The sequence below is a fragment of the Notolabrus celidotus genome, chromosome 15 (assembly GCF_009762535.1).
Source record: "Notolabrus celidotus isolate fNotCel1 chromosome 15, fNotCel1.pri, whole genome shotgun sequence".
NCBI lineage: Eukaryota > Metazoa > Chordata > Actinopteri > Labriformes > Labridae > Notolabrus > Notolabrus celidotus.
This window is the reverse complement of record NC_048286.1, coordinates 25,547,429-25,575,242: the sequence shown is the minus strand read 5'-3', so window position 1 is coordinate 25,575,242 and position 27,814 is coordinate 25,547,429. Positions and strand designations below refer to the sequence as shown.

At 39.7% G+C, this 27,814-nt stretch overlaps 3 protein-coding genes across 4 annotated transcripts in view; 1 reads left to right on the top strand and 2 right to left on the bottom strand.

Annotated features, from left to right (window-relative positions):
• Positions 1-7: 7 nt before the first annotated feature.
• On the top strand, positions 8-8,293 carry c8a (complement component 8, alpha polypeptide). The gene is made up of 11 exons (XM_034703046.1): positions 8-134; positions 271-379; positions 3,150-3,297; positions 3,403-3,550; positions 3,696-3,885; positions 3,983-4,165; positions 5,294-5,534; positions 5,634-5,765; positions 5,885-6,042; positions 6,487-6,712; positions 8,019-8,293. The coding sequence occupies exons 1-11, from the start codon at positions 25-27 to the stop codon at positions 8,168-8,170; spliced, it is 1,797 nt and encodes a 598-aa protein (XP_034558937.1). The 5' UTR covers positions 8-24; the 3' UTR covers positions 8,171-8,293.
• A 296-nt stretch (positions 8,294-8,589) lies between these two features.
• Positions 8,590-14,338, bottom strand: c8b (complement component 8, beta polypeptide). 2 transcript variants are annotated; one of them, XM_034704044.1, is made up of 10 exons: positions 14,164-14,338; positions 12,843-12,984; positions 12,590-12,722; positions 11,059-11,256; positions 10,675-10,915; positions 10,099-10,227; positions 9,840-10,003; positions 9,211-9,364; positions 8,886-8,957; positions 8,590-8,780 (listed from the first exon to the last, which is right to left on the bottom strand). In XM_034704044.1, the coding sequence occupies exons 1-10, from the start codon at positions 14,336-14,338 to the stop codon at positions 8,626-8,628; spliced, it is 1,563 nt and encodes a 520-aa protein (XP_034559935.1). In that variant the 3' UTR covers positions 8,590-8,625. The 2 variants fall into 2 exon arrangements, with proteins under 2 accessions (XP_034559935.1, XP_034559936.1); XM_034704045.1 differs by lacking the exon at positions 14,164-14,338 and adding an exon at positions 13,233-13,272.
• Positions 14,339-19,265: 4,927 nt separating this feature from the next.
• Positions 19,266-27,814, bottom strand: part of LOC117827431 (disabled homolog 1-like) — an 87,146-nt gene continuing 78,597 nt past the window's right edge. Inside the window, exons 13-16 of the mRNA XM_034704043.1 lie at positions 26,494-27,138; positions 21,819-21,946; positions 21,278-21,384; positions 19,266-20,910 (exon numbers count right to left, since the gene is read on the bottom strand). Coding sequence (XP_034559934.1) covers positions 21,295-21,384; positions 21,819-21,946; positions 26,494-27,138 — 863 coding nt within the window. The 3' untranslated portion in view covers positions 19,266-20,910; positions 21,278-21,294. The remainder of the gene's footprint in view (positions 20,911-21,277; positions 21,385-21,818; positions 21,947-26,493; positions 27,139-27,814) is intronic.

Below are 27,814 nucleotides of genomic sequence, written 5' to 3'. Positions count from 1 at the left end.
TTTATCTGAAGGACGAGCATTTCTATGGAGTTATTTATGAATTTACCTCTGATCTTATGTTGGCTGAATCTGTTTATCTTTCATAGCCCACATGTGAATGCATCCAGGAGGCCATGGACAACTGCTGATAACAGGTGCTGTATTCCTTGCTTCACTACCTCTTATATTCCCTTGATAACATCTCAGTAGCAGTTATTTAATACATCTCATACCCCAGGGGTATTAGACGAAGAACAGAGATGATAAAGGGGTTCTGTTTGCATGGCGCAGTGGGGCTGGGACGAGGAGAATCAGAGCTGTAAACAGACCGATTCCTATCAACTGTAAGCTGGGGCCTTGGTCTTCCTGGACTCCATGTAATGCCTGCACAGACAAAAAGGTAACTGTGTATTTTTCTCCATAAACTGCAAACAAATAATTTTAAGATGTGCCATAAAAATGATTTTAACAGTCCCTATTTACTGGGCTATGTTCAGTACCTGGTTGTAGTAAAACTAAATCTGTCTGTAAAAACATGAAACTAGACCGTCTCTTTGTTTGGCAGCTCAGCTCAATACATAATGGATGAGATAATCATTGAGTACAAAGGGAACAATGATTACATTTAGTCAGCATTCCTGCTCCAATATAAAATCAATGAAGGTGGGCTCATATATGTGTGATTGTGTGTATATATATATATATATATATACAGTGGCTATCAAAAGTCTACACACCCCTGTTAAAATGTCAAGTTTGTGATGTAAAAAATGAGACCAAGATAAATTATGTCAGAACTTTTTCCACCTTTAATGTGACCTATAACAATTCAATTGAAATTAAAAAAAAATCTTTTAGAGGGAAGAATAAAAATAAATAAATAATAATGTAGTTGCATAAGTGTACACACCCTCTAATAACTGGGGATTTGGCTGTGTTCAGAATTAACCAATCAAATTCAAACTCAGGACAAATAGTAATCAGGGGCACAGACTTGGCCTACTGGTTAAGTTGTGCGCCCATGTAGCGGGCGGCCCGGGTTCAAATCCAGCCTGTGGCTCCTTTCCCGCATGTCATTCCCCCACTCTCTCCGTTTCCTACACTATCCACTGTCCTCTCCCTCTATCAATAAAGGTGTAAAAAGCCCAAAAAAAAAAAAAAAAAAAAAAAAAAAAAAAATAGTAATCAGTATACACCTGTCATAATTTAAAGTGTCTTTGATTAATCCCAATAAAGATCAGCTGTTCCAGGAGAATTTTCCTGACACTTCCTTAGTTGCATCTTACAGCAAAAGCCATGGTCCACAGAGAGCTTCCAAAGCATCAGAGAGACCTCATTGTTGAAAGGTATCAGTCAGGAGAAGGGTATACAAATGTTCCAAGGCATTAGATATATACCATGGACCACAGTGAAGACAGTCATCATCAAGTGGAGAAAATATGGCACAACAGTGAAATTACCAAGAACTGGACATCCCTCCAAAACTGATGAAAGATGAGAATCATGCTTTGGGGCTGTTTTTCTTCAGCTGGAACCAGGGCCTTAGTCAAGGTGGAGGGAAGTATGAACAGTTACTAATACCAGTCAATTTTTGCACAAAACCTCCAGGCCTCCGATAGAAAGCTGAAGATGAAGAGGAATTTCACCTTTCAACATGACAACGAGCATACATCGAAATCAACAAAAGCATGGCTTCACCAGAAGAAGATTAAAGTTTTGGAAAAGCCCAGCTAGAGCCCAGACCTGAATCCAATTGAATATCTGTGGGGTGGTCTGAAGAGGGCTGCACACAAGAAATGCCCTTGTAAACAAGAATGGGCAAATATTGCCACGTCAAGATGTGCCATGCTAATAGATAACTACCCAAAAAAATGGAGTGCTGTAACAAATCCAAAAGGTGCATCAAAAAATTATTAGTTAAAGGGTGTCTACTTATGCAACCACATTATTATTATTATTATTTTTATTCTTCCCCCTAAAATATTTCATTTTTTTTCAATTGAATTTTTCACGTTATAGGTCACATTAAAGGTAGAAAAAGTTCTGACATGATTGATCTTGGTCTCATTTTTTTACATCACAAAACATGGCATTTTAACAGGGGTGTGTAGATTTTTGATATCCATTGTATGTATATATATATATGTATATATTATTGACCATTAAGTCTATATTACAATGCTCTGTATGCATCATATTTGTTCTCATTCAGAAGATTTTTACATAGAAGATGAAAAAACAACTGATTGAAGCTGTTGTAGAACAAGCAGCAGCCCAAGACCTTGAAATAGCTCCCTAAAATGATTACTGTGATTACTTTCCTCCATGAAGACCTCCCCCATTGTTGTTAACAAAGTCGATATTAAAGGCCCCATCCCTTCTTGGTTTTGATGGTCATGTATTTCAGGAGTTGAAACTGAGGAGCATAGCGTTGTTCCAAAGTTGAACTACTCTCAACTGAGAGCACTGAGAGTGCAGCTGAAGCTGAGGGTGTATTTGCGCTCAGGATGCTGAGTGCTGACAACACAAAACTGTATAGGTTTAATAAAATAGATGCTGCCAGTACAAAAAAACACTGTTAATTGTCGCAGGCCCTTAAAGTGTAGTTGTCCTACTTCCAAGGAACAGATTTTCTCATTAATACCTTGAAACTTTGTTGTCTCGAGGGCCTCTACCAGGTCAAGAGAAGTCCAGGTCAGGCCTTAAAGATATGAGAAAACCTGTAATGTGTGAGCGTTGTTCAGTCTTGAGATTAAATGTGTTTTTTGTGCAGTGAATAATGTTCAAGTATTCATATTGTTCAAGCTACAGTGCAAATTATTTTGATGTTTAGCATGTTTTTTTGTCAAATACTATCTCTCATGAATCCAAAAGTATTCTAAATGGCAGAAGGACTGTTTTGATTTAGCCACAAGCTTTTTCTGTACCACATTGTCTACCCCTCTCTCTATCCTCAGTAATAGTGCTACTTGCAGTTTATAACAAATATACACCAGTTAATCTAAGGGTAGCTGATAGCTGTGGTTTCATCTGATGGGCCGGATGGTGTAATCGCTTGCCCCATATATAAGGACTCCCTCTGATTGGTCAAATGTCAACACTGAATGCGTGGCTTAAGGCATTTGTTATATTGGACATCCGAGCACAAACTTTATTTGACTTCCTTTTAGTTCCGTTTCCGATACTTGGAGAAGCCGTCACAGTTTGGAGGCACAGAGTGCTATGAGACACTCTGGGATCGACTAATATGTCCAACAGCGACCACACAGTGTCTGGTCCCAGATTACTGTGGAGAGGACTTCACCTGCAAAGAAACAGGCAAATCCCAACAACTATCTCTCAAACCTAACCTCATCTTTAAGCTGATGGTGTGTGCATAGACATGTGGAGTAACTGTGTTTGAAACCATTTCTGTCTATTTAGGGCGCTGCATTAGCCGGTCCCTGCGCTGTAATGGAGAGCCAGACTGTGAGGACTTTTCTGATGAAGATGACTGTGAGAACCTCAACACGAGAGATGACAAATGTTCCACCCTCATGCCGATTCCTGGGGCAGAACGGGGCACTCAGGGGTACACACTGCACAGCTATTATTGCTAAACATTGGCTACAAATACAGATAATTTCACGGTTTACTCATTATTTATTTTGCTTGATATGTCTCATTTGAAATTCATACTTTTTTGTGATAACTTATTTGATTTATTTTTTGCCTAGATACAACGCCTTGACTGGAGAATTTGTAGATCGAGTACTCGATCCAAAGTACTTCGGAGGAAGGTGTGAATACGTCTACAATGGTGAATGGAGGAAGTTCATCTATGACGCGCTTTGTGAGAACCTGCGCTACAATGAAGAGGAAAAGAACTACAGAAAACCCTACAACTACCATGCCTACCGTTTTGTTGTACGTTGTTTCAATGGTGTTATTCATTTCCTGGTGTTAAATAATCCATGGGCTCTAAGAGTTTAGATATTCTAACATGAAGTGTAACCTGTTACAGGCTGAAGCTAGATCGGAGGGCTCTCATGAATACTATGAGGATATGGTCAGTCTGCTGCAGGCGAGGAAAGAAATGGACTCATTCAACGCTGGTGTCACTGTTGGGGTCCAGTTCGTGGAGGTGGGACTGAGGGGGAGTCATGAGTCTGAGTTTCTCAGGAACATAACTCAACATAAAAGCCAGGTATGATCTACTTACTTGTATAAAAAAGAGATATGATGTAGGCTGACACATAACTCCCTTCTTTATCTGAACTATCAGTTATTTTTTGTACGTATCACAAAATTTAAAGATTTCAAATTTTTGTGTGCAAGCATTAAGTTACACTGACAGCTGCATACATTTTTAGCCTTTTAGCTAAGTATGGGATAGTGTATGTTGAACTCTGCTTTTTGTCAGGATCATGCTCACCCTTTTGGGATTCTGATTTGCATAAAGTCAAAGTCAAAGTCTTCTTTATTGTCAAATAAACTGCAGTATGCACTAGACATACTGAGGATTTGGCCCGGAGACTGCATAATCTCCTTCCTAATGGCAACAGGCTGAAGAGGCTGTGAGACGGGTGGAATGGGTCGCCTGCTATGCGCAGGGCTTTTCGGGGTCAGTAACCACCTGTTACTGTGCATTATCCCACTTATCATGTTGCCATCAACTAAAGACATCAACAAGTTGGCACAGCATATTGATTTAAAGTTGACTTTGTCTGTGTAAACACGATTTATTTACACAGATTTGAAAAAATAGTCCCTCCAATTCCAAGGTCTGCAACACTTCCATGGCAACAGATTAGGTAATGTTAGAAAAGGTGAAGGGGACTTGTGGTTGAGTGTTTATGGGGACATTTCTGTCCTTATTCAGCTCTCCTTCACCTTCTCCACACACCTTTAACCACTAATGAGGAAAATGTCACAACTTTTAACGCTGTTGATATGACGTGTGTGATCAGGTTGTCTTTGGCGTTGCTTTTGCTATTGGGAATTAATTGCAGCTGTTATGGGCTTTGGATCAATCAGAATGAAGTTTTTAACGCAGGTGGGTGAGTAACAAGAAAGCCGGGTAATAAGAAAGGCAAACAATCCCCCAGCTGTAGTTTACTAGCATATGAGAGTGATATTAGTAATCTCATTTTACTCTCAGTAGAAAAGCACATACATCATTGTTATTATACACAATACTACAATTCCCATTACAGTGTTGGGTATCTGTGGTGGAAACAAAAAACCCCATTATTTTTGGAATCCTTTTGAAGCACTTTTTGAGCCTCTGAAATGTTATAATAGAACTCTTAAACTCTTGTCTTTATGTTTCCAGGACCTTGGGTTTGTGAGGCTTTGGTCTAAAGTGCAAACAGCTCGTTTCAAAATGAGGAGTGATAAGTTGATGCTTCATGAAGACTTCTTCGTGTCACTCATGGATCTCCCTGAGCAGTATGACTTTGGGTTATACTCCCACTTCTTCAACACATTTGGAACCCATTATGTCACTGAGGGAACCATGGGAGGAACCCTTGAATATGTTATGGTCCTCAACAAAACCTCAATGGCGAAATCAAGTACAGTGGGATTTCCTGTTTGCTAGTCATTATCATGTGATAGAATAACGTGTTATCAGGTTGTGTTTTATTTCTAATTCTCTTTCTCTAATCTCATAGATCTGCAGGGAGAGCAAGCTGGTAGATGCTTTGGTGGCTCTATTGGTTTGAGCTTTCCCATGGACAGCTATGGAAAGGCAGATTTCAAAGTGGGAGGTGATTCGTGCAAAAAAGGGGGATCGTTTGATCGAAGTAAGATATTAAAAAACTGTCAGGATCCTGTTTTTCATGAGTTCCTCATAATACCTAACCATATGAGCTTTATGTATCCTGTTGCTGTAAGTGTTATTTTCTTTTCATTTGAAACGCAGCACAAAACTCTGATTCAGCTGATATTGAGGACATTATAACTCTGGTGAAAGGTGGGATTATTGACAGAAGCGGTGGTCTGTTGGTTATCAGAGACCCTCAAACCTACAAGAACTGGGGAGCATCCCTCAAATATAACCCGACAGTCATTGAACATGAGGTAACTTACGGGAAGAAACCATGCATTGTTCAAAAGACATGGACATGACCGAAATAAGATTGATACGTCTCATACGCTTCAGTTTACCCTGCTTTATCATCTATTTTACTAAATATGAACATTATAATTTGATGCTGTATCTGCATTAAGGCCACAAACTCTTCTGGAAATTATGAGGTGTGCTCTCCTCCATGTTAGTATTCTTTTTGCATTCTATAGAGTCGTCCCCTGCTGGCACTTAGAGAAAAATCTATAAGTTAAAGCCACTTCTGCATTAGCTTCTGCTTCAACACCATGTCCATATGTTTTACAGTCTGTGGAATATACTGTCTTGTATTTGACATACCATCATCTTTGTTGGCATTGTTGTCTGTTTATTAATCACATTTTGTCTTTATCCTTTTTTCCTTCTCCATCCTCTCTTTAACTATTTTTATGAACAAGACAATGCCGATTTATGAGTTAGTGCGCCTCAGCACAGCCTCTGACCTTGTAGGAGCGAGACTTGCTAACATGGAAAGGGCATGGGAGGAGTATCTGCAGCAGTTTGGCTCATGCCGCTGTGCCCCCTGCAGGCACAATGGAATCCCTGTCCTTGCGGGCACCTCCTGTCGCTGCATCTGCAAGTCAGGCTACCAGGGAGACGCCTGTGAAGAGACTCTGAGAAGAGGTGAGTCTTAGGTCATGTATAGCAGCAAAGGGAAACAGGAGGATTTATCAAAATAAAGTAAGTCTAATATAGTTTATTACTACCACTCTTATCTGTTGGTTACATAGTCAGCTGGAGATGGTTAGCGTATGAAAAGAAGACTGTTAGCGATCCTCTTAGCTAGGTCCAGTATGGACGGTGGGCAGTCTGGCTAGTAACCTGTAGGGGTCAATACTGACAGTTGGGATATCTGTATTGCCATGGAGCTTTTATTTTGGTACTTCTGCTAGGCGGCAGTGTGAATTTGCATATTAGCTAAATATTTAGGATCGCAGAGCAACATTATACATTTATATTTCCCATTTAACATTTAAATTTAACAATCAACATCCATCCATCCATCCATTATCTTGACTGCTTATCCCGTTAGGGGTCACAGGGGCTGGAGCCTATCCCAGCTGGCATCGGGCGGAAGGCAGGGTACACCCCGGACAGGTCGCCAACCTATCACAGGGCGCAAACAACATTTATATTTAATATTTATATTTATATTTAACATTTAACATTTAGTTTTAAATTTAACATTTAGATTTAACATTTAGATTTAACATTTAGAATTAACAGTTAAATTAAATATATCTTAAATATATTTGTCACAACAAAAATAAATGTGAAAAATATCACAAATATCGCTCTAAAAAAAGTTACTTTTAAAAATTCACACTACGTTTTAATGATATTTTGGAGCTAGATGTGGAGAAATTATGCTGTTATTTTCAGGGTGCACCACTTTACAAACGGCGCCCCATAAACTACTTAATTATTTATCATGTTAAGAATGAAAACATGAAAATGTTGGCTAAATTCCTGATGGTGACATTCAGTGTACAGTATATATCGTTCAAGTTGCATGTAAACAAAGGCACCCAGAGCTTGTTTCTTAAAATAATGCAGTTAGGTTTTAATGTTGTGGACAAAAAAAGTTTCTTCTAAAGGGTCATGAAGCAACACTGCAGTGTGAAATAAAGGGTGTTGTCTTTTAAAGCACTATAACTCAAACTTTTAAGATGATTTTGCTCCCTGTCACCTGTGTAAAGGAGTTGTTTATTTGGTAATTAGCTTCACGTGGAACATTAATATACATTTTCTCATTTGACTACCTGGAAACGAATTCATCAAGGCACTTTTCTCCTTTGGCTGAATGATCAGCTGCTTGTTTTATGTTCTCTTCCGGTCAGAGGATGTGATAAAGAAGTAACAGTGTGCAGACATATCCAGATTCTAACTGTTACGTTTTACTAGTAACCCCCCTGATTTTACCCAACAGATACAAAGACAGATGGGTCGTGGTCATGCTGGGGGCGCTGGTCGTCTTGTGTGTCAGGGACGAAAACTCGTACCAGAACCTGCGATAATCCTGCACCTGATGGAGGTGGAGCATCCTGTCTGGGCTCCCCCTCTCAGACCCTACACTGTTAAGGCCCTCAGTGTTAAACCAGAATGATTTTTACAACTTTTACACTTTTCATGAATGAGAAAGATATACTATGATAAACTGTACACTGTATACTTTCAAAACTGAATAAATGTGTCAGAACATTACTCTAAATTTCTGTGAATTTTTTTGTGCCTGGACTTTTGGGAAGGGAAGGAAGTGAAAACTGTCAATTTCAGATCTAAATCTTAAGTTTGACATTTATAAAATGACCTTTATTTGGTTTAAACAAACCAAACAAAGATCAGTACCTAGTAACCCAGTAAATTTATAAACTGTAATCTCACAGTTACACTGACAAAACATAAATAAATAAAAACATTTCAATCAATCGTTATGATATCTTTTTAAAATTTAAATAGGATTCATTTTACAAAGACACATCACAGACTGAAATATTTCCTTTTGATAAATCTTTATTGACATCAGGACTGTTATTTTAAAAACAATCACTCGACTCCTGTTCCAGTCCTCGGCAGTTCATGCCTCTGTTGCTGGGTGCAGGGTTGCTACACTGTCGACTCCTGCTCATTGTTCCTCCACTGCAGGATGACCATGCACCCCAGCAGCTCCAGCTGCCATCTATGGCCACATCTGCCAGAAAGGACCAAATCACATCATTTATACTTGTCTTGATTGGTTAAAGAAAATGTTTTCTTGTGTTTAGTGTTGTGGAAATCTTGGATCCCAAGCACTAACCTTTGCGCCTTTGAGTGATCTCACAACCCCGCCCACTGTAGCCAACAGGACACACACAGTCACACCTGTTACCTGTTGATGGATAGAAGTATTTTAGTTATACAGTTTCAGTCATCAATAACATTATTACTGAAAGTGTAACCTTGGTCAGGGTCACTTTCGTCTTTATCATTTTTGTAACAAAAATATATCTGTATTGATTGCTGTGAAGATGCAAAGGGACTTTCATCCAAATACCTCAATGCTTCATATTATAAACCAAAGTGATAGGGCCTGTGGTAGATGGCCAAAATAATCAGCTTTCAGTCAAAAACCAATGAGGTACCTCTCAAAACAGCCACACCGTTGTTGTGGCATGGAGCACACCGACATGAATCCGCCTCTGCCAGGTACTCTGACAGCGCTCTCTTCAGGTTTCTTTTCAGGGTGGCATGATGTGAGAAGTCTCTGGAGGTCACCAACTCATATAGCGGCTTAGTCTAATGCAAAAAGCATGTCATTATTATAAATCTAGGACCTCTCTATTGTTCATATTCTTTTGTTTCACATAGAGCTCAATGAAATCTTGAACGTGTTAGACCAAAGCAGCCTGCTTGTATTTGGCACAGAAGGCATCTTTTGCTGGTTTCCCTCCAAATTGCTATTGACCAGACTGGCTGTACTTTGCCCCTCTGTAATTCTGCTAATCTGGGTCCCACCTCTGACCCACTCCTGAAAATGTTTTTGTATCAATTATCTAGGTCAATTCCTCATAAATAGTTTTATTACAGCTACAAGGAGAGATGGTGAAATGAAAAGGAAGGACAGAACTAGGAGTGAATTCTAAGAGACAAGAAGCGTGAGAATAAAGAAGCACTTGAATAGGATCAAAGCATGCATTGTAAAAACTGAAACAGAAAAAATAATGGGATCTGTTAAAGATAACTGAGGTTTGGGAATAACAGAGAAACTCACTGTTGTTCGAATGAAGTCAGGGTTGAAACGCACGCCCTCACCCCACAGACCCATCAGCTGCGGGGTGGGAAGTTTCTTGGACACCAAAGCAGTGATGGATTCACTGCTTCCTCCCTTAACAACTGCAACAAAGTCCTCCACCATGCTGCCACTAGCTGTGTCCTCTGTGGGGAGACACGATGACCTCGGAGTTTCAGTATCAGTTACTGCCTCAAATGAACAAATTCTGGACAAATTCTGAACAAACATGCAGCCATACCTCCCATCTCATTCAGCAGGCCGTCGCAGGATCCACCGCTAAATCCCACCGACACATAAACACCGTAGATGTTAGCTCCAACCTTGAGGCCTGCCTTCGTGCATTGCTTGTAGTCGTCTAAAGAATAATCTAGAAGAACAATGAAAGACACTGCAATTTAGAACAAATATGATTTGATTGCTCATAGTGCTCTATCACCACAGTACAACAATGTGTTTGCAGAAAGCAAGACTACTTAGGTGGTTAGCAGACCAATAAGTCTCCCCTGTGCTTCCCAACTACAGTCTGGATGCTTAAGCAGGAAAGGTTGATACCCCTTGGTGTCATGGCAAATGGTTGTTCACCAATGACAGTCTGGTTCTCTCAGCTGTTTCTGTCTGTTTTCATGTGCTTGCTTACGGTGGATTAATGTTACTGTGATCTCACCAAATAATACAACAAAAAGGGTCTACCTCTGCTCTTAAAGTTAAATGTCATGAGATATCTTGGGTTGCAATTTGACACCAAGTAAAGATTAAAGGATGGATGGATTGACCGACCTATGATCCAAATTTGGTAGTTCCCTTTATTTTTTACCTGTCTTTGCGAGCTTCTCTTTGTTCAGGATGATGGTGTACTCATAGTCGCCTCCCAGCGCTGCCTCTGTGATGTAATGGGTGCCATAGTCTCTGTAGATCTGTCTGTATTCACCGTAAACATAGGACTGAGGCAAAGAGCGCAGGCGCTGCAGAAACTCCGGGTGAAGCATCAAACCGTCTGGCTTTAAAATGTACTGGGCCAGCTCCAATTGTGATTTGGCCCTCACGAAGCTGTTTGTCTGAGGAGTGGATATTTGCAGAAAGTGTAAACAGCTCACTGTTGTGTGATTTATAAATGTCTTTAGTTTAGTTGGTTTGGCATTTAATTTATTAAATCAGTAGATTCTTCAGTGGTCAGGAAAAAATGCAAACAAAATCTCACCGTCCCAGAAGCACGGCGAATCTTCTTGACTGACTTGGTATATTTGGCATTGTTATAGTTGAAGCCAAACTCTGCAATACCAGGAAGGGCAAACCCAAAGGAAATACTAACTTGGGTCTTACGCTCCTTCAAGGTAAAGTCCATGTAGTCCGAGTAGGACTCAAAGGACTGCATGCTGAAATCATATGAGCCTTGTGTCTGTAAACACAAAGCAGTGTATTTTAGAGTGGGATTAGTGAAGCACATTGATAACAGAATTTTTTTACTAAAAAATATCTATCCAACATGGAAGACACCAGATACAACAATGAAACGAACCATGAAGAAAAAATAAGAAAAAACATGATTATTACAGGTTGAAATTAAGTATCATGAGAAAAAAAAGCACCTATCTGTTTGTAGGATGTAACTACCAGCATTTTAATTACAACTACTTTACATTTGCTTAATAGAATGAGTATAGATAGACAGTTAAGACTATTTGAAGGTTGCCAGGTTGAGAAAGAAAACCTTGGCCGGTGTCCTATTTTTTTAAAATTCATTTTTAGTTTTAATTATTGGAGGGTTCATCCATGGGTCAGTGCATTTTCATAAATTTTGCCACCTAAATTTTTTTCCTGATCTCCAAATTTATTGTACTTAATGTTTTCAACATCAATAAAGACATTAGTTACAACTAAGAGAATCATTTTACAGCAATATACCTGACAGTTGCTTTAAATGTAACAATGCTCAAGGAACCTTTATACATTGCATTTGGGAGTGTGGCAGAATTATGAACTTCTGGAGGTAGATGATCAATAGAGTCAGTACTATTTTGTCAGTAGACATTCCAGTAGACCCTAAGATGATCTTGTTACAACCAAGCAATGCAAGTTTATTGATTTTGCTATACTGCAAGCAAAACGAACATTGGCCTTTAAATGGAAGAAAACTGATGCACCTACAATCTGTGCTTGGATTAAAAATATGGCACAATGTATGTCAATGGAGATAATCACGTACACCTTGAAAAACAAATTAACAGTTTATGAGGGAATCTGGAAACCATTTAATGATTATATTAAGAGTGGAGATACAGGAGGGCTTTTACAGGCTGAAAACACAGACTGAGATACTTATATGGACTCATGGTAGATCCCAGAAAAAAAGATGAAGACACTAAGAACCGGTGTAACTTACATTTTTGTATATGTGGATGTATATTTTACTTTATTCAAGGTACCTTTAATTGTAATAAAGATTCTGTCTTGTGTGTTTAACAGACTTTGAGAGAGAGATGAATGTGATCAGGATGGAGTGTTTGTTTGTTTGGGAGGAAATAACAAAAAATGACTTTTGTATTGTACAAAATGATAATGTAATATTTATGTCTGTGTAATGCACAATGTGCATGGACAAGTCAATAAAGATATTGTTTAAAAAAGAAAGGAAGAGAGAATAATTTTACAAGGTAATGTATAAGAAAGTAGTACAGAAAATCTCCCACTCCAAGTGAATACAATAATGTGTACATGCTTGTAAGTTTCACCTGTACAGTGTACTGTTGGAGGTTGTGCGGTTTCCTATATCCAACGTCCTGGATGTAGTGTAGTTGGCAGCTGCCAGCATAGTATCTGTTATCAAGCACCACTCCCTCCAGGTTACTGTTCAAGATGTTGATCCTGAAAAACGTGTAATGGCAAAAGCATTTAACACTTCAAAGATTGATGAGGCGCAAGGTCTTTGCATAAGTTGATGAGAATATCTCACCCACATTTCAGATTAATGGGAGGATGACTCACCCTTTGGCAAGATTTTCAATTCCCCAATACTCTTCTGTCTCATGCCTGCAAGGCTTGGCAACCGTGCTACAGCCAGCTTCATCTGACATGTCCCCGCAGTCATCCTCACCACTGCACTGCAGAGTTCTGTGAATACAGCGACCTGGAGGAGAGATGTCTGCAGCACTTAGTTAAGGTTCATTACCAAAAGTAGAGATAATGTTTGACATTTTGGCATTTTGCTAAAAGTAGCATGTACAAATACATAAAGCTACACAGAAATCTGCTAATGTAGGGGATGTCAGTTAGCCCTTAGATAGACTAGCTAGCTTTGACTCCACCAATAGGTTAGAATCACTGGGTTTGGACCATAGACTGTATAAAATATGGACGTAGTATCTGTGACATCACCCATCTGTTTCTGAAGTGCTGTTTGATGCAAATCATCGGCGGCAGCCATATTGCTAGTGTCAAGCGTTTGCGACGTAAAGAGGCGGGCTTTGAGCCTCCTAGCCAACAGCTACAGTGTTCCCGCCTGTCAATCAAGTCAGCTGTGCCTCTCATGGGAAGACTCCTAATCTTAATATCTTCAAAATTGCTGCGTTAGAAAAAAATTCACCCCCCGTACAGTGTGTGCCGATCAAGAAATGATCTATCCAGACTACACTCGTCTTTTGTACCAGGCTGTAAACATGTTTATTTCTGCTGTAAAGATCGGCTTTTTTTAATTGGTGTGTAAGTGGTTTCCTGTACTTCCAGAGCCAGCCTCAAGCGGATCCTCAATAAACTGCAGCTTTTAGCACTTCCTCATTGGACTCATATTTTTAGACCGGAGGTTGCCGCTTGGTTGGGACAAAACATAGAATAAAATAAAACCCCTGTAGAAAAGACAACTTTGTTTTCACTCTAGTGCTTTTTATTTCCCCATTTTAAAAAAGAGAATCAAGCTAGCTACTCTTTCTGCTTTCATTCTTTCTGCTTTGCTAGCTATCAGCAGCTACTTAGGCTTTATACTTGGCCTCCTGACATGAAATTGGTCAATTTTTAGTGTTGATCTTTCCATGAAACTCTCTGCAATAACAGTAGATAAGTGTGTTTGCCCTAAATGTCAAACTATTCCTTCAAGAAAAAAGCTCTTAGAAGCAAAGTAGTCTGAAATCTCCTCCTGGAAATGAAGATGACTCACTTACCTTGAACACAGTCTATTAACATTTTTCATCTTGTGACTTGAATTTTATCATCCAAGCAGTCAGCCTTACTGCTTCATGTTTTAAAACACAAGAATTTATATTAATATATGTTGTTATAAATTAGAGAGCAGTGTATAGGGGGATAGATGAACCTGTTTGTGCGCAGAGAAATCCCTCACACTGAGGTATACTGTCACAGGTGTAGCGGGCTGGAACATCACAGGCCTCCTCTTGTCTGCCATGAAAATTGCACGGCTGTCCTCCAAACTGAGATGGTTGCTCCAGTTTGGCAAAGCGATACTGGATGGCCGAGGGAGACAAACACATAAACGGTCAGTGAAACACAGAGGAAGACTTGCCACTACCCAATAAAAGTGGTGGAAGAGCTAGGAAACTGCCCTGGGGAACTATAACAGCCGTAATCCCATTAGAGGGCTGTTTTCACTTTGTCATGTCAAGGTTATTAATCCCCCCCTCCTTGTAAAGTGGATGAGATGGAGCGCTGAAGTACATCAGCTGAAAGCCTTGCCAGCAGAGGAACTCTTTACCTCTCAGAAATACAGCCCACAAGGGTCAAAATGTTGAGTGTCTCCGACTACAGAATTTTAAACATATCTGATCCTAGCTCTACCTGAAGTATTTGTTTATTGAAATATAACTTTAACCATGGCTACTTTTATTCAAACTAACTTGTCATACTATTGGTTTGATGACTTTGTCTTGCAAGTCATTTCTTAAAATTACTAACCACATATTTTGGTCATTCCACACAAACATTTTTGAACATTTTCAAATTATGTGCATGATAGCTGGGTTAATAGTATTTAACTAAAGAAAAATTATAAAGATTTTGGGAACCATTATTATTTATGTATAATTCTCAAAGTTAGGTTAAAGATTGTTTTCTTCGGCTTAGGCTACCAACATTAGCTAGCTAAATAGCTTAGCATGAAGACAGGAAAAAGGGGCAAATTTGATGATGTTGCCAAGTAATAAAATATGGGCCAACCTTTCCTGAGTTGGAACAAGTTTGTAGGCAAAGACTAGGGTTGCTAACTGTCCTGTATTAGCCGGGACATCCCGTATATTGGGCTAAATTGGTTTGTTTCATACAGGACCTCAATTGTCCCGTATATTGACTGTTAACTCTTGTAAATACAGCAGACTGCACTCTACAGATCCTAGATCAGATAAAACGGCAGTCGCAGATCATGTGCCAATCACACCGCCTGTCATCCAATCACAGGCCCCCTCACAAGCATCAAATCTATACAGCACAAATGCCCCAAGTCCTGCAATAAAGTGTGGAGAGGATTTTCTCTCTGATGGCCATTAAATGGTCAAAACTCAAGAAACAGATGCAGTACAGAACTGATCAAAAATGAACTTCAAATATCTGTAAACCGTGACTTGTCATGTAAGGACTTCTCTCTGGCTGTGCAAAAGGACAAAATACTGCTTGAGTCAGTCAAGAGCAGCAAAAAGTATGCATGGATTGTGGTTTCTTTGAGGTTTATTCATATGAGGTTACATAATGATACAGTAAAGATTAAAGGGAACATACACACTTTCTGCATTTCCAGTGGAATCAGAATATGAATAGACGCTGAATTCACACATCATGCTCACACCACCATGGCACCGTGCACCTGTCCCTTATTTAGGAGTGAGAAAGTTGGCAACCCAAGCAACGACACTCTAGAAAGTTGTGACGTTTTTTAACTTTCAAGTCGAAAAAAAGAAACAAGCTGTGATTCAATTAGCTTAAGGTATTGGCATTTTAGACAGAGCTAAGCTAGCTGCAAAGTTAGCTCTACCTTGTCTCGAAAGTCAAGAAATTGCAGCTCTATCAATTATCAGCATTACTGGCACAAAAGTATATTGTCTCCTCACTCTTATTTTTAAAAAATATTAGTATTAGAAAGTCTTAAATGTTCACCCACTACTCAGTAGAGGACTTTGGTTGAGTAGAAAACACTGTATAACCATAACATTTGAATTGTACCACAGTCACATCACATGATGGTCTACAGGCTAATTCAGAGATTTGAAAAACTCTTAAAACATCAAACATCTATCTTACTAAACATTTGTTCAGAGAGAGCAGTAAAGTTGTGCCTGCGTTAGCTTATTGACTCAAAGTATTGCAGCAATATTTCACAATAATGTGCTATCATTAGCTCATAATCATTAGCAGTCATCATACTGACATCAACCATTCAAATCCATGCATGTGTAAACAGACTCCTACAAAAACTCCTCACTATTACTCACCTACATGATAACCAGTTTTCAACCACTTTTTCTTTCATGACCCAGATCTGCTTCTTGTGTGTTATTTTTAGACTGAATGTCTATGAGTGTTTAAAGGTGCACACAAACCTTTTTCTCCTTTATAAAAGTTTGCTTAAAAAAGTGCTCTTGTCCTCAATACATTTGCAATTCAGAAGTGTGAAATGACAAGAAAAATATAAGATACTTATCATTTCATTCCTTATGAGTAACTGATACAAACATTGCGGCATCATGATGGGACAACTGTGCATTGTAGCTATAAACCCCCTCAGATGCACCATCACCTGTCAGGTATTATCATACTCACTCTTTTTTTCTGACATGTGTCGCAGCGTGACCATGTGCTCCACTGGGATAAAACACAGTCCACTGGCTGAACTACAGCCTGGTCGCCCGCTGACCGAGCTTCACGAACAACTGGTTCTTCATTGTTCTCTGCTGTGACTTGACTGTGACCGACAGATGAAATCAGATCAAAACAAACATACATCAACAGAAATTTTATTTAAGTCTTTGGATGCAAAAGCCTTTACGTTTATTGCTACAAGAGAGCACAATAACAGGATTCAGCCTTTTTACAGTAGGATGGTTATTTTAATTAACCCCCAATGGAAATTAGGCTTAACAACTTTAAGGAAAAAACTGTAAGAAATCTGTTTGGCGGATAAAAAAACCTCCTACCTTAACAGCACCAAAATCAAAGGAGCACAAATCATACAGCGCCGCAAACTGAGTGCATTCCTCTGTATCAGCATAGATAGCATGGCTGTGTGTTATGACAGACTGTGAACAAGTCGAGGACACTATTCAGCTCTCTATGTAAACACACACCGATCAATACTGGCCTGCATATGAACTCACTGCTTAGACTCAGAGGTGGAGCTGAATACACAACACAGCCGGGACAAGAAACTAAATGTTGTGTTAATAGGTTCTTGTTCCCAAGTGTGTTTAACACAGGTACGACTCGGTCCTCACGTTTATGATAAAGCAGTTTATAATCTGGAAACCCATGAGGTCTGGATTTCTTTCTGGATATCAAACGTCATCATGTGTACCTTGTTGATCTTTGATTAATCTATTGCTAGAAACATACTTCAGATAACGTCTGACAGAGTTGAAAGTTGGAGACATGTAATACAGTGAATTCCAGTAAACAGGCCTCTGTGGTCAAATCATTTGATGCATGACTCATGACCCTTACACTTTGTTTAACTTCACTGGTGTTGGACTTTACGGAATGACACAATCCCATGACTCAGTTAATACTTTACTCGGTGAAAAGAACCAGAACACGCATAACTAACATTGATTATCTTTTGCTAATGGTCTAGTGCTCTGACAGTATTCATTCACTTATAGGGTACATTGTATTATGATATATTAATGCAGTATGTGCAGTGAGATGTGATCAGTAGCTCCATAAGTATGGTAGTGTTAACATAAATACAGATTTTAAGTATGACTCAAGAGTTTGTTCTCAGTATTAGCATTTTTATTCCATGTCATATTTGAAAGAGCTAAGATAAGTTTTTATCATACAACTATTTAACAGTGTTTTTTAATAGACAGTGTGTGTCATTGTACATCTAAAGCTTATTGCAGAGAAAAATCAGTTCCTATACCTTGTGTTCGTGCACTATTGTTTTATCTGTTCCTCGGGTAAGGACTGAATTTGGAAAAAGAGCTTTCAGCTTTGCTGCCCCCATGGCATGGAATGCTCTCCAGACTAAACTGAAACTCTCTGAACCTATTACACTTGGAGCCTTCCGTTCTATCCTGAGGGATCCTAAGGGATTTAAACCTTAAATTATTATTTGTTGTTTTTTTACAGCCTCCACACCTCTTATTCCTATTGAAAAACACTATGCATCTGTAAATTGTATGTTTTAACTTGTCATTTTCTTGTAACTGCTTATGAGATGTGGTGCTGACCTCCTGGCCAGGTCACCCTTGTGAAAGAGATCCTGATCTCAATGGGTTTTATCTGGTTAAATAAAGGTTTAGAAGTAGTAGAAAGCTCAGGTATAGATTGTTGGAAGTCAAGTGCTCAAATGTACAATCCCTGAAGGGCAAGAGGTTTTTGATCGCAGGATTTGAGTTGTATTTTATAAGCTGGGACTTTTAAAATGAACTGTTTTAATCACAACCTGCTCTGTCTGTACATCTACAACTCCTACACAGCACATTTTAACATTACCTGCAACCTTCTGAAAAGAAGTAGGTGCTAGGCCAAACCAGGATCAAACATCTCTGCAGCTCAGTACTAGACCCCCCCCATCGACTACTCACTCGACTCAACTCCTTTGCCAATGAAAAGCCTCTAAAATTAATTCAGTGCTTTACATCAGTGCTGTGTTTCTCAACATTCTTTGGCTTGTGACCCATTTCAAAAAACAGTTATTAGCTGTTCCATCAAAAGTGATTTCCTCTTTACTCTTCTCAGATGGTTTCAATTAAATAACTCTTCCATTGTCACTTTATTGATATCTCAAAACAAAGACTGAGTAGACGTTGGAAAATGAATGTAAATATAAGCAGCAAACCTTTGTATCCTTTCTACCGCATTATTCATTTTATGACACCGCTGGATTTTGAACCGGGTAAACCCCTTTGGATGGAAAACCCCTGAAATAGAACACCTCATACAAAGTAGAAGCAGCTGTACTGCAACCATATTCTGCTGAAAGTGGGCTGCATCAGTTGCGTACATGTAAAGAGAACTTTTACATTCACTTTGAATATTACCTTTGCCTACATAAATTGCTCTATTCCCTTGAAGTCATGTAATATAACGAGCCCAAAGGACACATCAGAGTACGACTAACACCTCACACACAGTCACATGACCGGAGAGTTCTAAAGTTTCAGTGTGAGGAGAGCAACCTCTGTTGGCTGCTCCTGTGTTCATAAGAGACTGGTATCAGGTCAAAGACTGCAGAGAGACCAGGCAGGAAAGTGGGAATCACATGATATTTTATTTGTGACTGAACAGTGGATGGATACAGTGTATGGGGAAGTCATAGACGTACAAAAAGTCCTTTTTTCTCTTTTCATGACACTTCTTAATTCCATAAATAAAATTTACAAAATATTTCGGACTATTTCTCATTTTTCTTACACGAGCAGGGGTACAGTTACCGTTTTGTTATTGTAAGCCTAGCAGTTAATAGTGATATCTCTATTGTTCATATTACATAACGTTGCCTTTCCTTTCTCAACCATTCCTCTACTGTGGAGCGGACCTATGACACGCCCAAGTGCTTTGTTACAACAATGACCTGTTTACTGTTTACAAATGACCCGACAAGAAAACAGTGACTGGACAACAGAAATAAACCTGATAAGGCATAGAAATGCACTCTACTGTCTCTGAGCTTGTGGTTATTAAGCCGTTACGCATCACCATGGGTTTATTCTGCTTATTTACTCAAGAAAACAAACAGAGATATGATTCTAAGAGGCGAGTTGTAAACAATGTGACTCAGCTGGAAATGTAGAATATCTAAAAACAAAAAGATGCAGGAAAGTCTGCCTTGTCGCCGCTAAAAAATCAGCCTGAAATCTTTACGCAGTGTTAAGTTTGTCAACCTTTTCCTTTCTTTCACATCAGGTACAGCAGGCTTTTATTTTTGAATAACCATGTAACACAGATTCACAGTTCATATCTCACCAATCCAACAGAAACAGACATTTTCAGAAAGAAAAATGGCAGAAAAAGCAAAACAAACATCCAGACGTCAAACATGGAGGTGCTGGTAGGGCATTGCTTGAGATAAAACACAGGTAGTTGGCATCCAAAGAGGCAGAGAGCTATTTTATGGCACGGAGGCTCAGGTAGGGGGGACTGGGAGGATTCTTATTTACAAAATAGATGTTTGGCAAATTTTCAATTTCCACATTGATGCCTCAAAGTCATTTGGATATCTCTAATGACTCAGCGCCATCAACAAAGAATTCACAGCTTATAAAATAAGAAAAAAAACATGTTTTTTTTATTTGTTTCCGGTCAAGAGGGAAGCTGCAGAGAACAGTTTTTGCTCACAGCTGAGTCCGCTGAATCCACATTGAGTCTGTTCATGCAAAATGGACGAATCGGTGGAGCAACACTATGAGAACATTTGGCAAATCCATCTGCTGGGTGCAGTCTTTGCTGGTGGCGGCTGATTAACTGTAGGTCAACCACATACAGTAGGATGCTGCTCCTTGACCTCCCTTAAAGGTTCTGAAAATAATCTGCATCGTCCTGGCTGTGTAATGTTTCCTCACAGATAATCCACCGCAGGAGGGAGCAGTCACTTCCTTCCGTAGGTTTCAAAGATCAAGGTCACTTCCTGGTTAAAAGGTTTTTCTGATTGGATGATGAAGCCAAACTCTGGTTGTCATGCTGAGGAGTACAGTACAGTGTGTGGCCTCTGGAGGAAAGCAGATCCGAGAATAGCCAGCTTGCAACAGGACTGCCAAAATATCCTTCCAAGGTTGAACAAACAGAACAAATCTGTGTAATCCAGCTTTGAGAGATGCTGCTGATCACAGTCACTCATCTCTTTCTTCTTCGTCTCTGTCTCGTGAGCTTCTGTCCTGGCCTCAAGAGCTTCCATCCCCTAAAAGAGAGAACAGAAACATTCAGCTATATCATGAAGCTGCATGAACGCAGTTACAGCTCTGACCAGCAGGTGGCAACATTGTGCCTTCCTCAGCTTTCATACGGATGACGCAGAGACGCATAATCACTAAAACACTAAACTAAACCAAGGCTCTTTTTCAGCTGGCTTAAACCACTCATCCACAAAAAGAAAAAGGAGACACACTGACGAATGAAAATATAAAGCTTATAAAGAATCTCAGTGCAGGGTTATGGAGAAATGAGAGAGAGGAGATGAAGAGAACTGGGAAAAATAGATGAAATGCCACATTGTGAATTGACACAGCACATGAAAATAAGTGAGTAGGGGACCATGAGATACCCACTCAGTGTCTGTTGTTCTCTAGCTGTCTTCCTGTGGACATGTCTGATCCTGCGGGGGATCAGGAGCTTCAACGGGCATTGGGGAGATTGACCTTGCAACATCAGCGCCCTGAGAGAAAGAAGGAGAGAGGGTGCTGTAAATTTTCTATTCTGCAGGTGAAATGTTTTGGCACAGAATCAACTCTTCCGCAGCATTTGAGGGCTTGTAAAATGTGTACCAGTCAAATGTTAAGTGAAATAACTTTGGTGATTACTGTGTGACATAATTGCCCCTTATGATAAATGATCTAATCAAGACATTCAAATCATCTTTGGCCTTTTATGTTTAATTGGTTTGACATTTTTCCCTAAAAGAGGTAAAAATCAATCGCATTTGACTGTGTTAATCACAAGGCATTCTACCCCGCTGATTACTCGAGATCTATTTGAGAACAGATCATCCATATGACGATAACAGATTATAGCGTCACGCCGGTCAGATGTTAGATCAAATCCATGAATCTTATTGACTGGGGGTGTGACCAAGAGAGGGGCAATGCTCACCGATTGTTCCTCCTTGGCGTTGCTGGAGCTGCCCTCTGGGTCTACAGGGGAGTGATCTGTAGGGGGGTCACTGGCCTGGGAGGGGGGGCAGTCTGAAGATGAGCTCTGATGAGGGGCTGGAGTGGATGCTGCAGAGAGGGGAAACATTCAGTAAATTAAAATATGCAAGAAAGACTAAAGGAGAACATATAGTATCTTCTCTGTGTTTACTGTTTGATGCTAATATGCTCTGTGAGTGTTTTGGCATCAAGCTAGTTGCATGCATTACATACTGAGAAGCAGCAGATTCAGATCCAGACAATGACCTTTACCGAATGTTATCCCCTTGACTTTCTTTACCTTTATACCTGACATTCTGTATTCTGTATTATATCAAATAAAGCTTTGAACATGGCCAGAAAAGACAGCAGGCTGTAGGAGCTTTATTTCAAGCACTCCCTGCTCACATCACACAGTCTAACTCTGTGGAGAACTAAGTATCAATGCTTAAACCTCATCTATTTGCCTTATCTGTCATTTAATGTCTTATTTGTGAAGACTTGAGAGCGTTCAAATGGTAACCTTTTCCTTTTGGTGCATCATTCAGTATCAACTTATCCATTACAGAGCAAAAAGTCAGATCCCAAACCCTAAAATAAAGCAGAGTATTATGCTAGGAAACACTACCTACTACATGTACTGTACAGGACAAATCATGAAGAGATATGCATGCTTCCTCAGCCTCTCTGAAAATGTTGGACTCGTGTACCATGCTGCTTTGTGGTTTGTTTCTGGTTTAGGTTTCCACACACATCACTGTATCTTGTATGAAGAGGTAGACTTGTCTTCCTTATACAACAGAAGAAAGGAGCATTGGTATATCTTTCTTTATAAGGCCATACTCCAGGAGCTGCCATCTTATTTATGCTCTTTATTGATTCTTAAAGTTGTCAGTGGCTGTCATCTTTGGTCCCATGGACAATATTTTTTTGTCATTCCTTGGACTCGCTCTGTCTTTAGTAAAAGTGCTTTTAATGTCTTTGCTCCCTCTTCTTGGATTGAGCTTCAGGGTCACTTGAAACTGGATTGTTTTATTCGATTGGAATATTTTAAAACTAGGAGAAAAGGATCATCTGATCAGCTTGTGCACGTTTTAGAGCTTAAAACTGCTAATTTATAAATCGATGTAATAGTTACTTGTCGCTATATGTTTTGTCCTGTTTTATTTGTGAAACATTTTATACTTTATTGGTCCCGCATTGGGGGAAGTTATTTTGTTACAACAGCTTACAACGCGGGACAGGGGAAACAACAATATACTAACATAGTTAAAAAATATAATAACAATAATAATAGCAATGATAACGGTAAAATAGAATAGAATAAGATAAAATAAAATAAAATAAAATATGGCAACTATTACAGATGTATACACACATCTATGTGAGAGAGAGAGACTTTGTATCTCAATGGGACTTATCCTGAAAAAATAAAGGTAAAATAAAAAAAATATATTAAAAAAAATTGTATCACTGTCCACAGAAGGTGCCAGAACCAACTCAAACTTAATAAAGTTCATCACAGGAATTTTAAACAAGTAAAACTAAATGGTGTTCAATAACCTACAGAAATCTTAACACTAAGTCTTCTAAGCTAAGCTCAACACAAAACAAATATCTTACATGGTTCTAAAAAAGTCGAGGAATATTTGCAACAATGCAGCATCCAAAGCTATTGCAATCGTATTGAAATGCTGATATATATAAAATCTTAATGTTTTGATGAAAAGAAGTAAACCTGACTTAATGAAATACAATTAGCTAGCACAAAGAAATAGGTGACAGGCAAATACTTGTTCTGCAAAACTTATATTCAAGACTAATACCATCATTTGATTATACCAGAACTGTATAACAGTTCAAATGACTCACCATGTGTCCCCCAGGTATGAGAATGCACTGTTTTCGCTCAGTACTTCTGTGGGAATACATTATCTCTGTGCTTTGGTATAAGTTTGACAACAAAACACTGAATTCCATTTGATCAGAAACATTTGAAAAGAGAAGGTGGATGATCTTAATATGAGTATCCAGTAACTCAAAACCCAGAACAAAGTCTTTTGAACACTTAATAATTAAGAGATAACTGAGGAAAAAAAACGCCTGAAACAAGTAAAAGGCTCAATATGTTTCATCGTAGAAACAGAAGTACAACAGTACTTGTGTTTGTCCTGAATACTGTACACTCTCTGAAAATGACTGCACCTCTCTAGCCCTCTGTTTGTGTCTGTCCCAAAAGCACATGAGCATCCACGCTCTCTGCCACCCCCCTTCTCTCTCTCTCATTCTATCTCTTTGTCTCTCTCTCGTCTCCATCTCCCTCTCCCCTCCTCGTCCTCTTTTCACTCAGGCTGCTCTGTGCTGGACCATCCTCTTGTCCTGGGCTTTCCTCTCTCTCCCCTGACTGTCGGTGTCTCAGTCCAGATGTTTGGATCTCTGTCCTTCAGGAAATCTATCCTCTCTTCTAGTCTACCTCTCTCTCCTTGTGTGCACGATGTCCTTGTCTCAAACTCCCTCTGTGTGTGTGTGAATGGCATGCATTAGCTTTGCCTTTTGTGCAATTCTGTCGTCTGTCCCCTTCCCAGGACTCCATGGTGGAGAGGCAGATTTGGCTCGGGCCTATATGGTAGCAACTGAAAGCTGATTTGAGTTCTCTGGGCTCATTATATTTTTCTGAATACTTTTACTGTCTTCAAATTCGTCATCCTGATTATCCATGTCTTGGTCTTTTCTGTGCACACGACCTTCATTTGGCTTTGTCACATGCTGGCAAAGAAATGTCTCCTCTGTTACCTGTTGTATTTAGTTTATGTAACTGTTAAAGGGTTTTTCAGGCAGGACTTCTTCCATGTCTAAATCAAAGGTTTAAGAACAGAGGGCGATGTACTCTGCACAGACTGTAAGGTCCTTTGAGTTACAGTTATTGATTTGATATTTTGATCTGCAACGATGCAAAACAAAATTTCAAACAACACAACACAAAACTAAACAACTCAACATTATTACATACAATGGGATTGATACAACGGTTCAGAAGATATTAAGATTACGAGTTTTTGCCCAAATAAGGACATGACTGACTTGACCACCGGTCGGGAACACATAGCTGTTGGCTAAGAGGCTCAAACTCCGCCCCTTTACGTCACACTATGCCTGTTTGAGTTCCCCATTTCCAATATGGCTGCCGCCATCGACTGGCTTCAAAACAGCGCCAGGAACAGATGGGTGAAGCGGCAACCTCCAGTCTAAAAATATGAGTCCAATGCAGAAGTGCTAAAAACTGCAGTTCATCGAGGATCCGCTTGAGGCTGGCTCTGGAAGTACCGGAAACCACATACACAACAATTCATAAAAGCCGATCTTCACAGCAGAAATAAACATGTTTACAGTCTGGTACAAAAGATGAGTGTAGTCTGGAAAGCTCATTTCTTGATCGGTACACACTCTAATGAAAAGAATTCATCCCCCCTTTCTAGCAATTTCGAAGATATTGAGATTATCAGTCTTCCAATTAGAGGCACAGCTGACTTGATTGGCAGATGGGAACACTGTAGCTGTTGGCTAGGACGCTCAAAGCCCGCCTCTTTACGTCACATCACTCGGCAGCAGTGATATGGCTGCCGACAATGATTGGCCTCAGAACAGCGCTTCAGAAATAGATGGGTGAAGTCACGGGATACTACGTCCATATTTTATACAGTCTATGGGTTCTATGCAATAAGACACGATAAGGCACAACATCGCACTCTATCATATCATATCATATCATATCATATCATATCATATCATATCATATCATATCATATCATATATCATATCATATCATATCATATCATATCATATCATATCATATCATATCATATCATATCTTAACTCCAAACTATATGAGCTCATATAATTGCATATGGAGGGATGGGATTAAATAACATGTGATGAAACACTACCATTCCATACAATGCAACCACGCAAAACCACATATATTCCAATAGCGTAGGATGCCACACCATACTGTATCCTACCATGGGATATGACTTGGTATGATAGATTATGATATATTATTACATGTTACAATGCCATTATTGCCATATGATAGGAAACAATGCAGTCCAATGCCATAGTTACAATGCCATATGTGAGTTAAGTATGTATATATATTCATTGTCACTCAGGAAAATGTTTTTTCGACTCCATTGTTACAAACATGTCACTATCCTTACAGTAGAAATACCAACAAACAATAAAAACATTGCAACAGAAAAACATAGCACGTCATGACAAACATTGCACATATTTCTTATTCATTAAATGCAAAACAATTATGAGTACTAATGGATGAAATCAGGGAAACCAGGTTCTATTTCTGAATTAGTAGTAGTGCGTTAGCATTGAGTTATTAGCAAGGACACATCCTGCAATTTTCTGGACATCATGACGCTCATCAGCATTTCATGGTCATAAATTTAATGGAGGTTAGTATAGTTCAGTGAAGTGATGGATTACCAACAGAGGAGCATTGTAACCCACACAAAGGCTAATAGCATGAGTCAACTGAGGCTGCAGATGAAAATGCTTCACAGTCCACACATAAAATGATATGAGAGATGGTTTGTAGGAGAATAATATTTGAGAACACTTACGAGATTCAGTAGATGGTGATGTGGATGTACCCGGGCTCAACGTCATCCTGGAGAGATCAAGGTCACTACAGCTCCCTTCCTCTTCCTGGGTTGCAGCAGCTGATGAAGGAAGAAGCTGACTGCACACCAATGTGTCCGGTACACTCATGAGGCCTGGGGTCCCGCACCTGCTCTCCGAAGCTGAATCTATGCCAGGTCCCACCCCTGCTCCTGCTCCTGATGTAGAGGGGCCCTCGCCTGCATCTAAGTCCACACCCAGGCCGTCTTTCCCCAGGCTGAGCTGCCTCTGAAGCAGTAAAGGGTCTGCTGTGTGTTGGGGGCTTGTGATGGCAGAAGAGGGGGCTGATAGGTCGCAGGCTTGAGGGCACATGGTGGTGATGGGTACCAAGCCTTGGAGCATGGCAGCTGGTATGGCGTGCCCCCCCACGCCCACGGTCTGGGCTGGCATGTAAGCTGCCATGGCTGCCCACTGCTGCTGAGTGGCGGGGAAAATGTTGGCCTGGCTCCAGATGAGCGGCTGACCACCAGGGAGGACCTGAGCCACCTGGAGGGGACCCTGCACCGGGAAGGCCAGAGTCTGAGCCTGACCAGGAAATGGCTGCTGCGCCCACTGGGCAGCCTGCACCGGACCCATTGTCATATAACCTGGGATGGAGACACAAGAAAATGAAAAGAGAACATTTAGGCAGGAAAGAGAAGGGGAGAATTTAAGCACAGAGAACATTTTGTCTCCAGCAATTTTCAAAACTCCTGCATGTTCCTGTTTAAGGCTGCTGTCTTGCAATCTTTGACTAACAATGAGAGCTATTTCACGCCAAACAATAACAAAATGGTGCATTTAAAGACAGCTTTCTAAAGCTTTTAGAGTCAAAATAAAAGATGTATGGGAGGTTTTGTTCTTAGTGTTAACCAAGCCTGTTAACCACTTCAGGAAAAGTGACTTCCACTGGTATCTTAAAAGAATCAACGTGATTTAACTTAGATAAAATACCTCATAAATAACATGACTATACTTCATTGGCCTTGTATAAGAAGGGGATGTATCAATCAATCAATCAATCAATCAATCAATCAATCAATCAATCAATCAATCAATCAATCAACAGACCAATCAATCTTTATTTGTATAGCGCCAAATCACAACAAACGTTATCTCAAGACACTTTTACAAACACAGGAGGTCTAGACCCCTCTATGTCAAATTATGAACAGAGACCCAACTTCAAGACAGGGTAAGACTCAGTCTTACCCCACCTTAATCTATCATGAGCACTGCACATCGCAATATTTAGTTGGTTACAGTGGCGAGGAAAAACTTCCT

Bases quoted from the DNA above. Each gene is read 5' to 3' on its own strand.
- c8b (XM_034704044.1), bottom strand. From the start codon at position 14,338: ATGTGTTTGTCTCCCTCGGCCATCCAGTATCGCTTTGCCAAACTGGAG. The intron at 10,916-11,058 runs GTGAGATTTTGT...TCCACTCCTCAG, and splicing joins TTCGCCGTGCTTCTGGGACG to ACAAACAGCTTCGTGAGGGC. The intron at 9,365-9,839 runs GTGAGTTTCTCT...TTTTTGCATTAG, and splicing joins CTGACTTCATTCGAACAACA to ACTAAGCCGCTATATGAGTT.
- c8a (XM_034703046.1), top strand. From the start codon at position 25: ATGGAGTTATTTATGAATTTACCTCTGATCTTATGTTGGCTGAATCTG. The intron at 135-270 runs GTGCTGTATTCC...TGCATGGCGCAG, and splicing joins TGGACAACTGCTGATAACAG to TGGGGCTGGGACGAGGAGAA. The intron at 3,298-3,402 runs GCAAATCCCAAC...CTGTCTATTTAG, and splicing joins CTTCACCTGCAAAGAAACAG to GGCGCTGCATTAGCCGGTCC.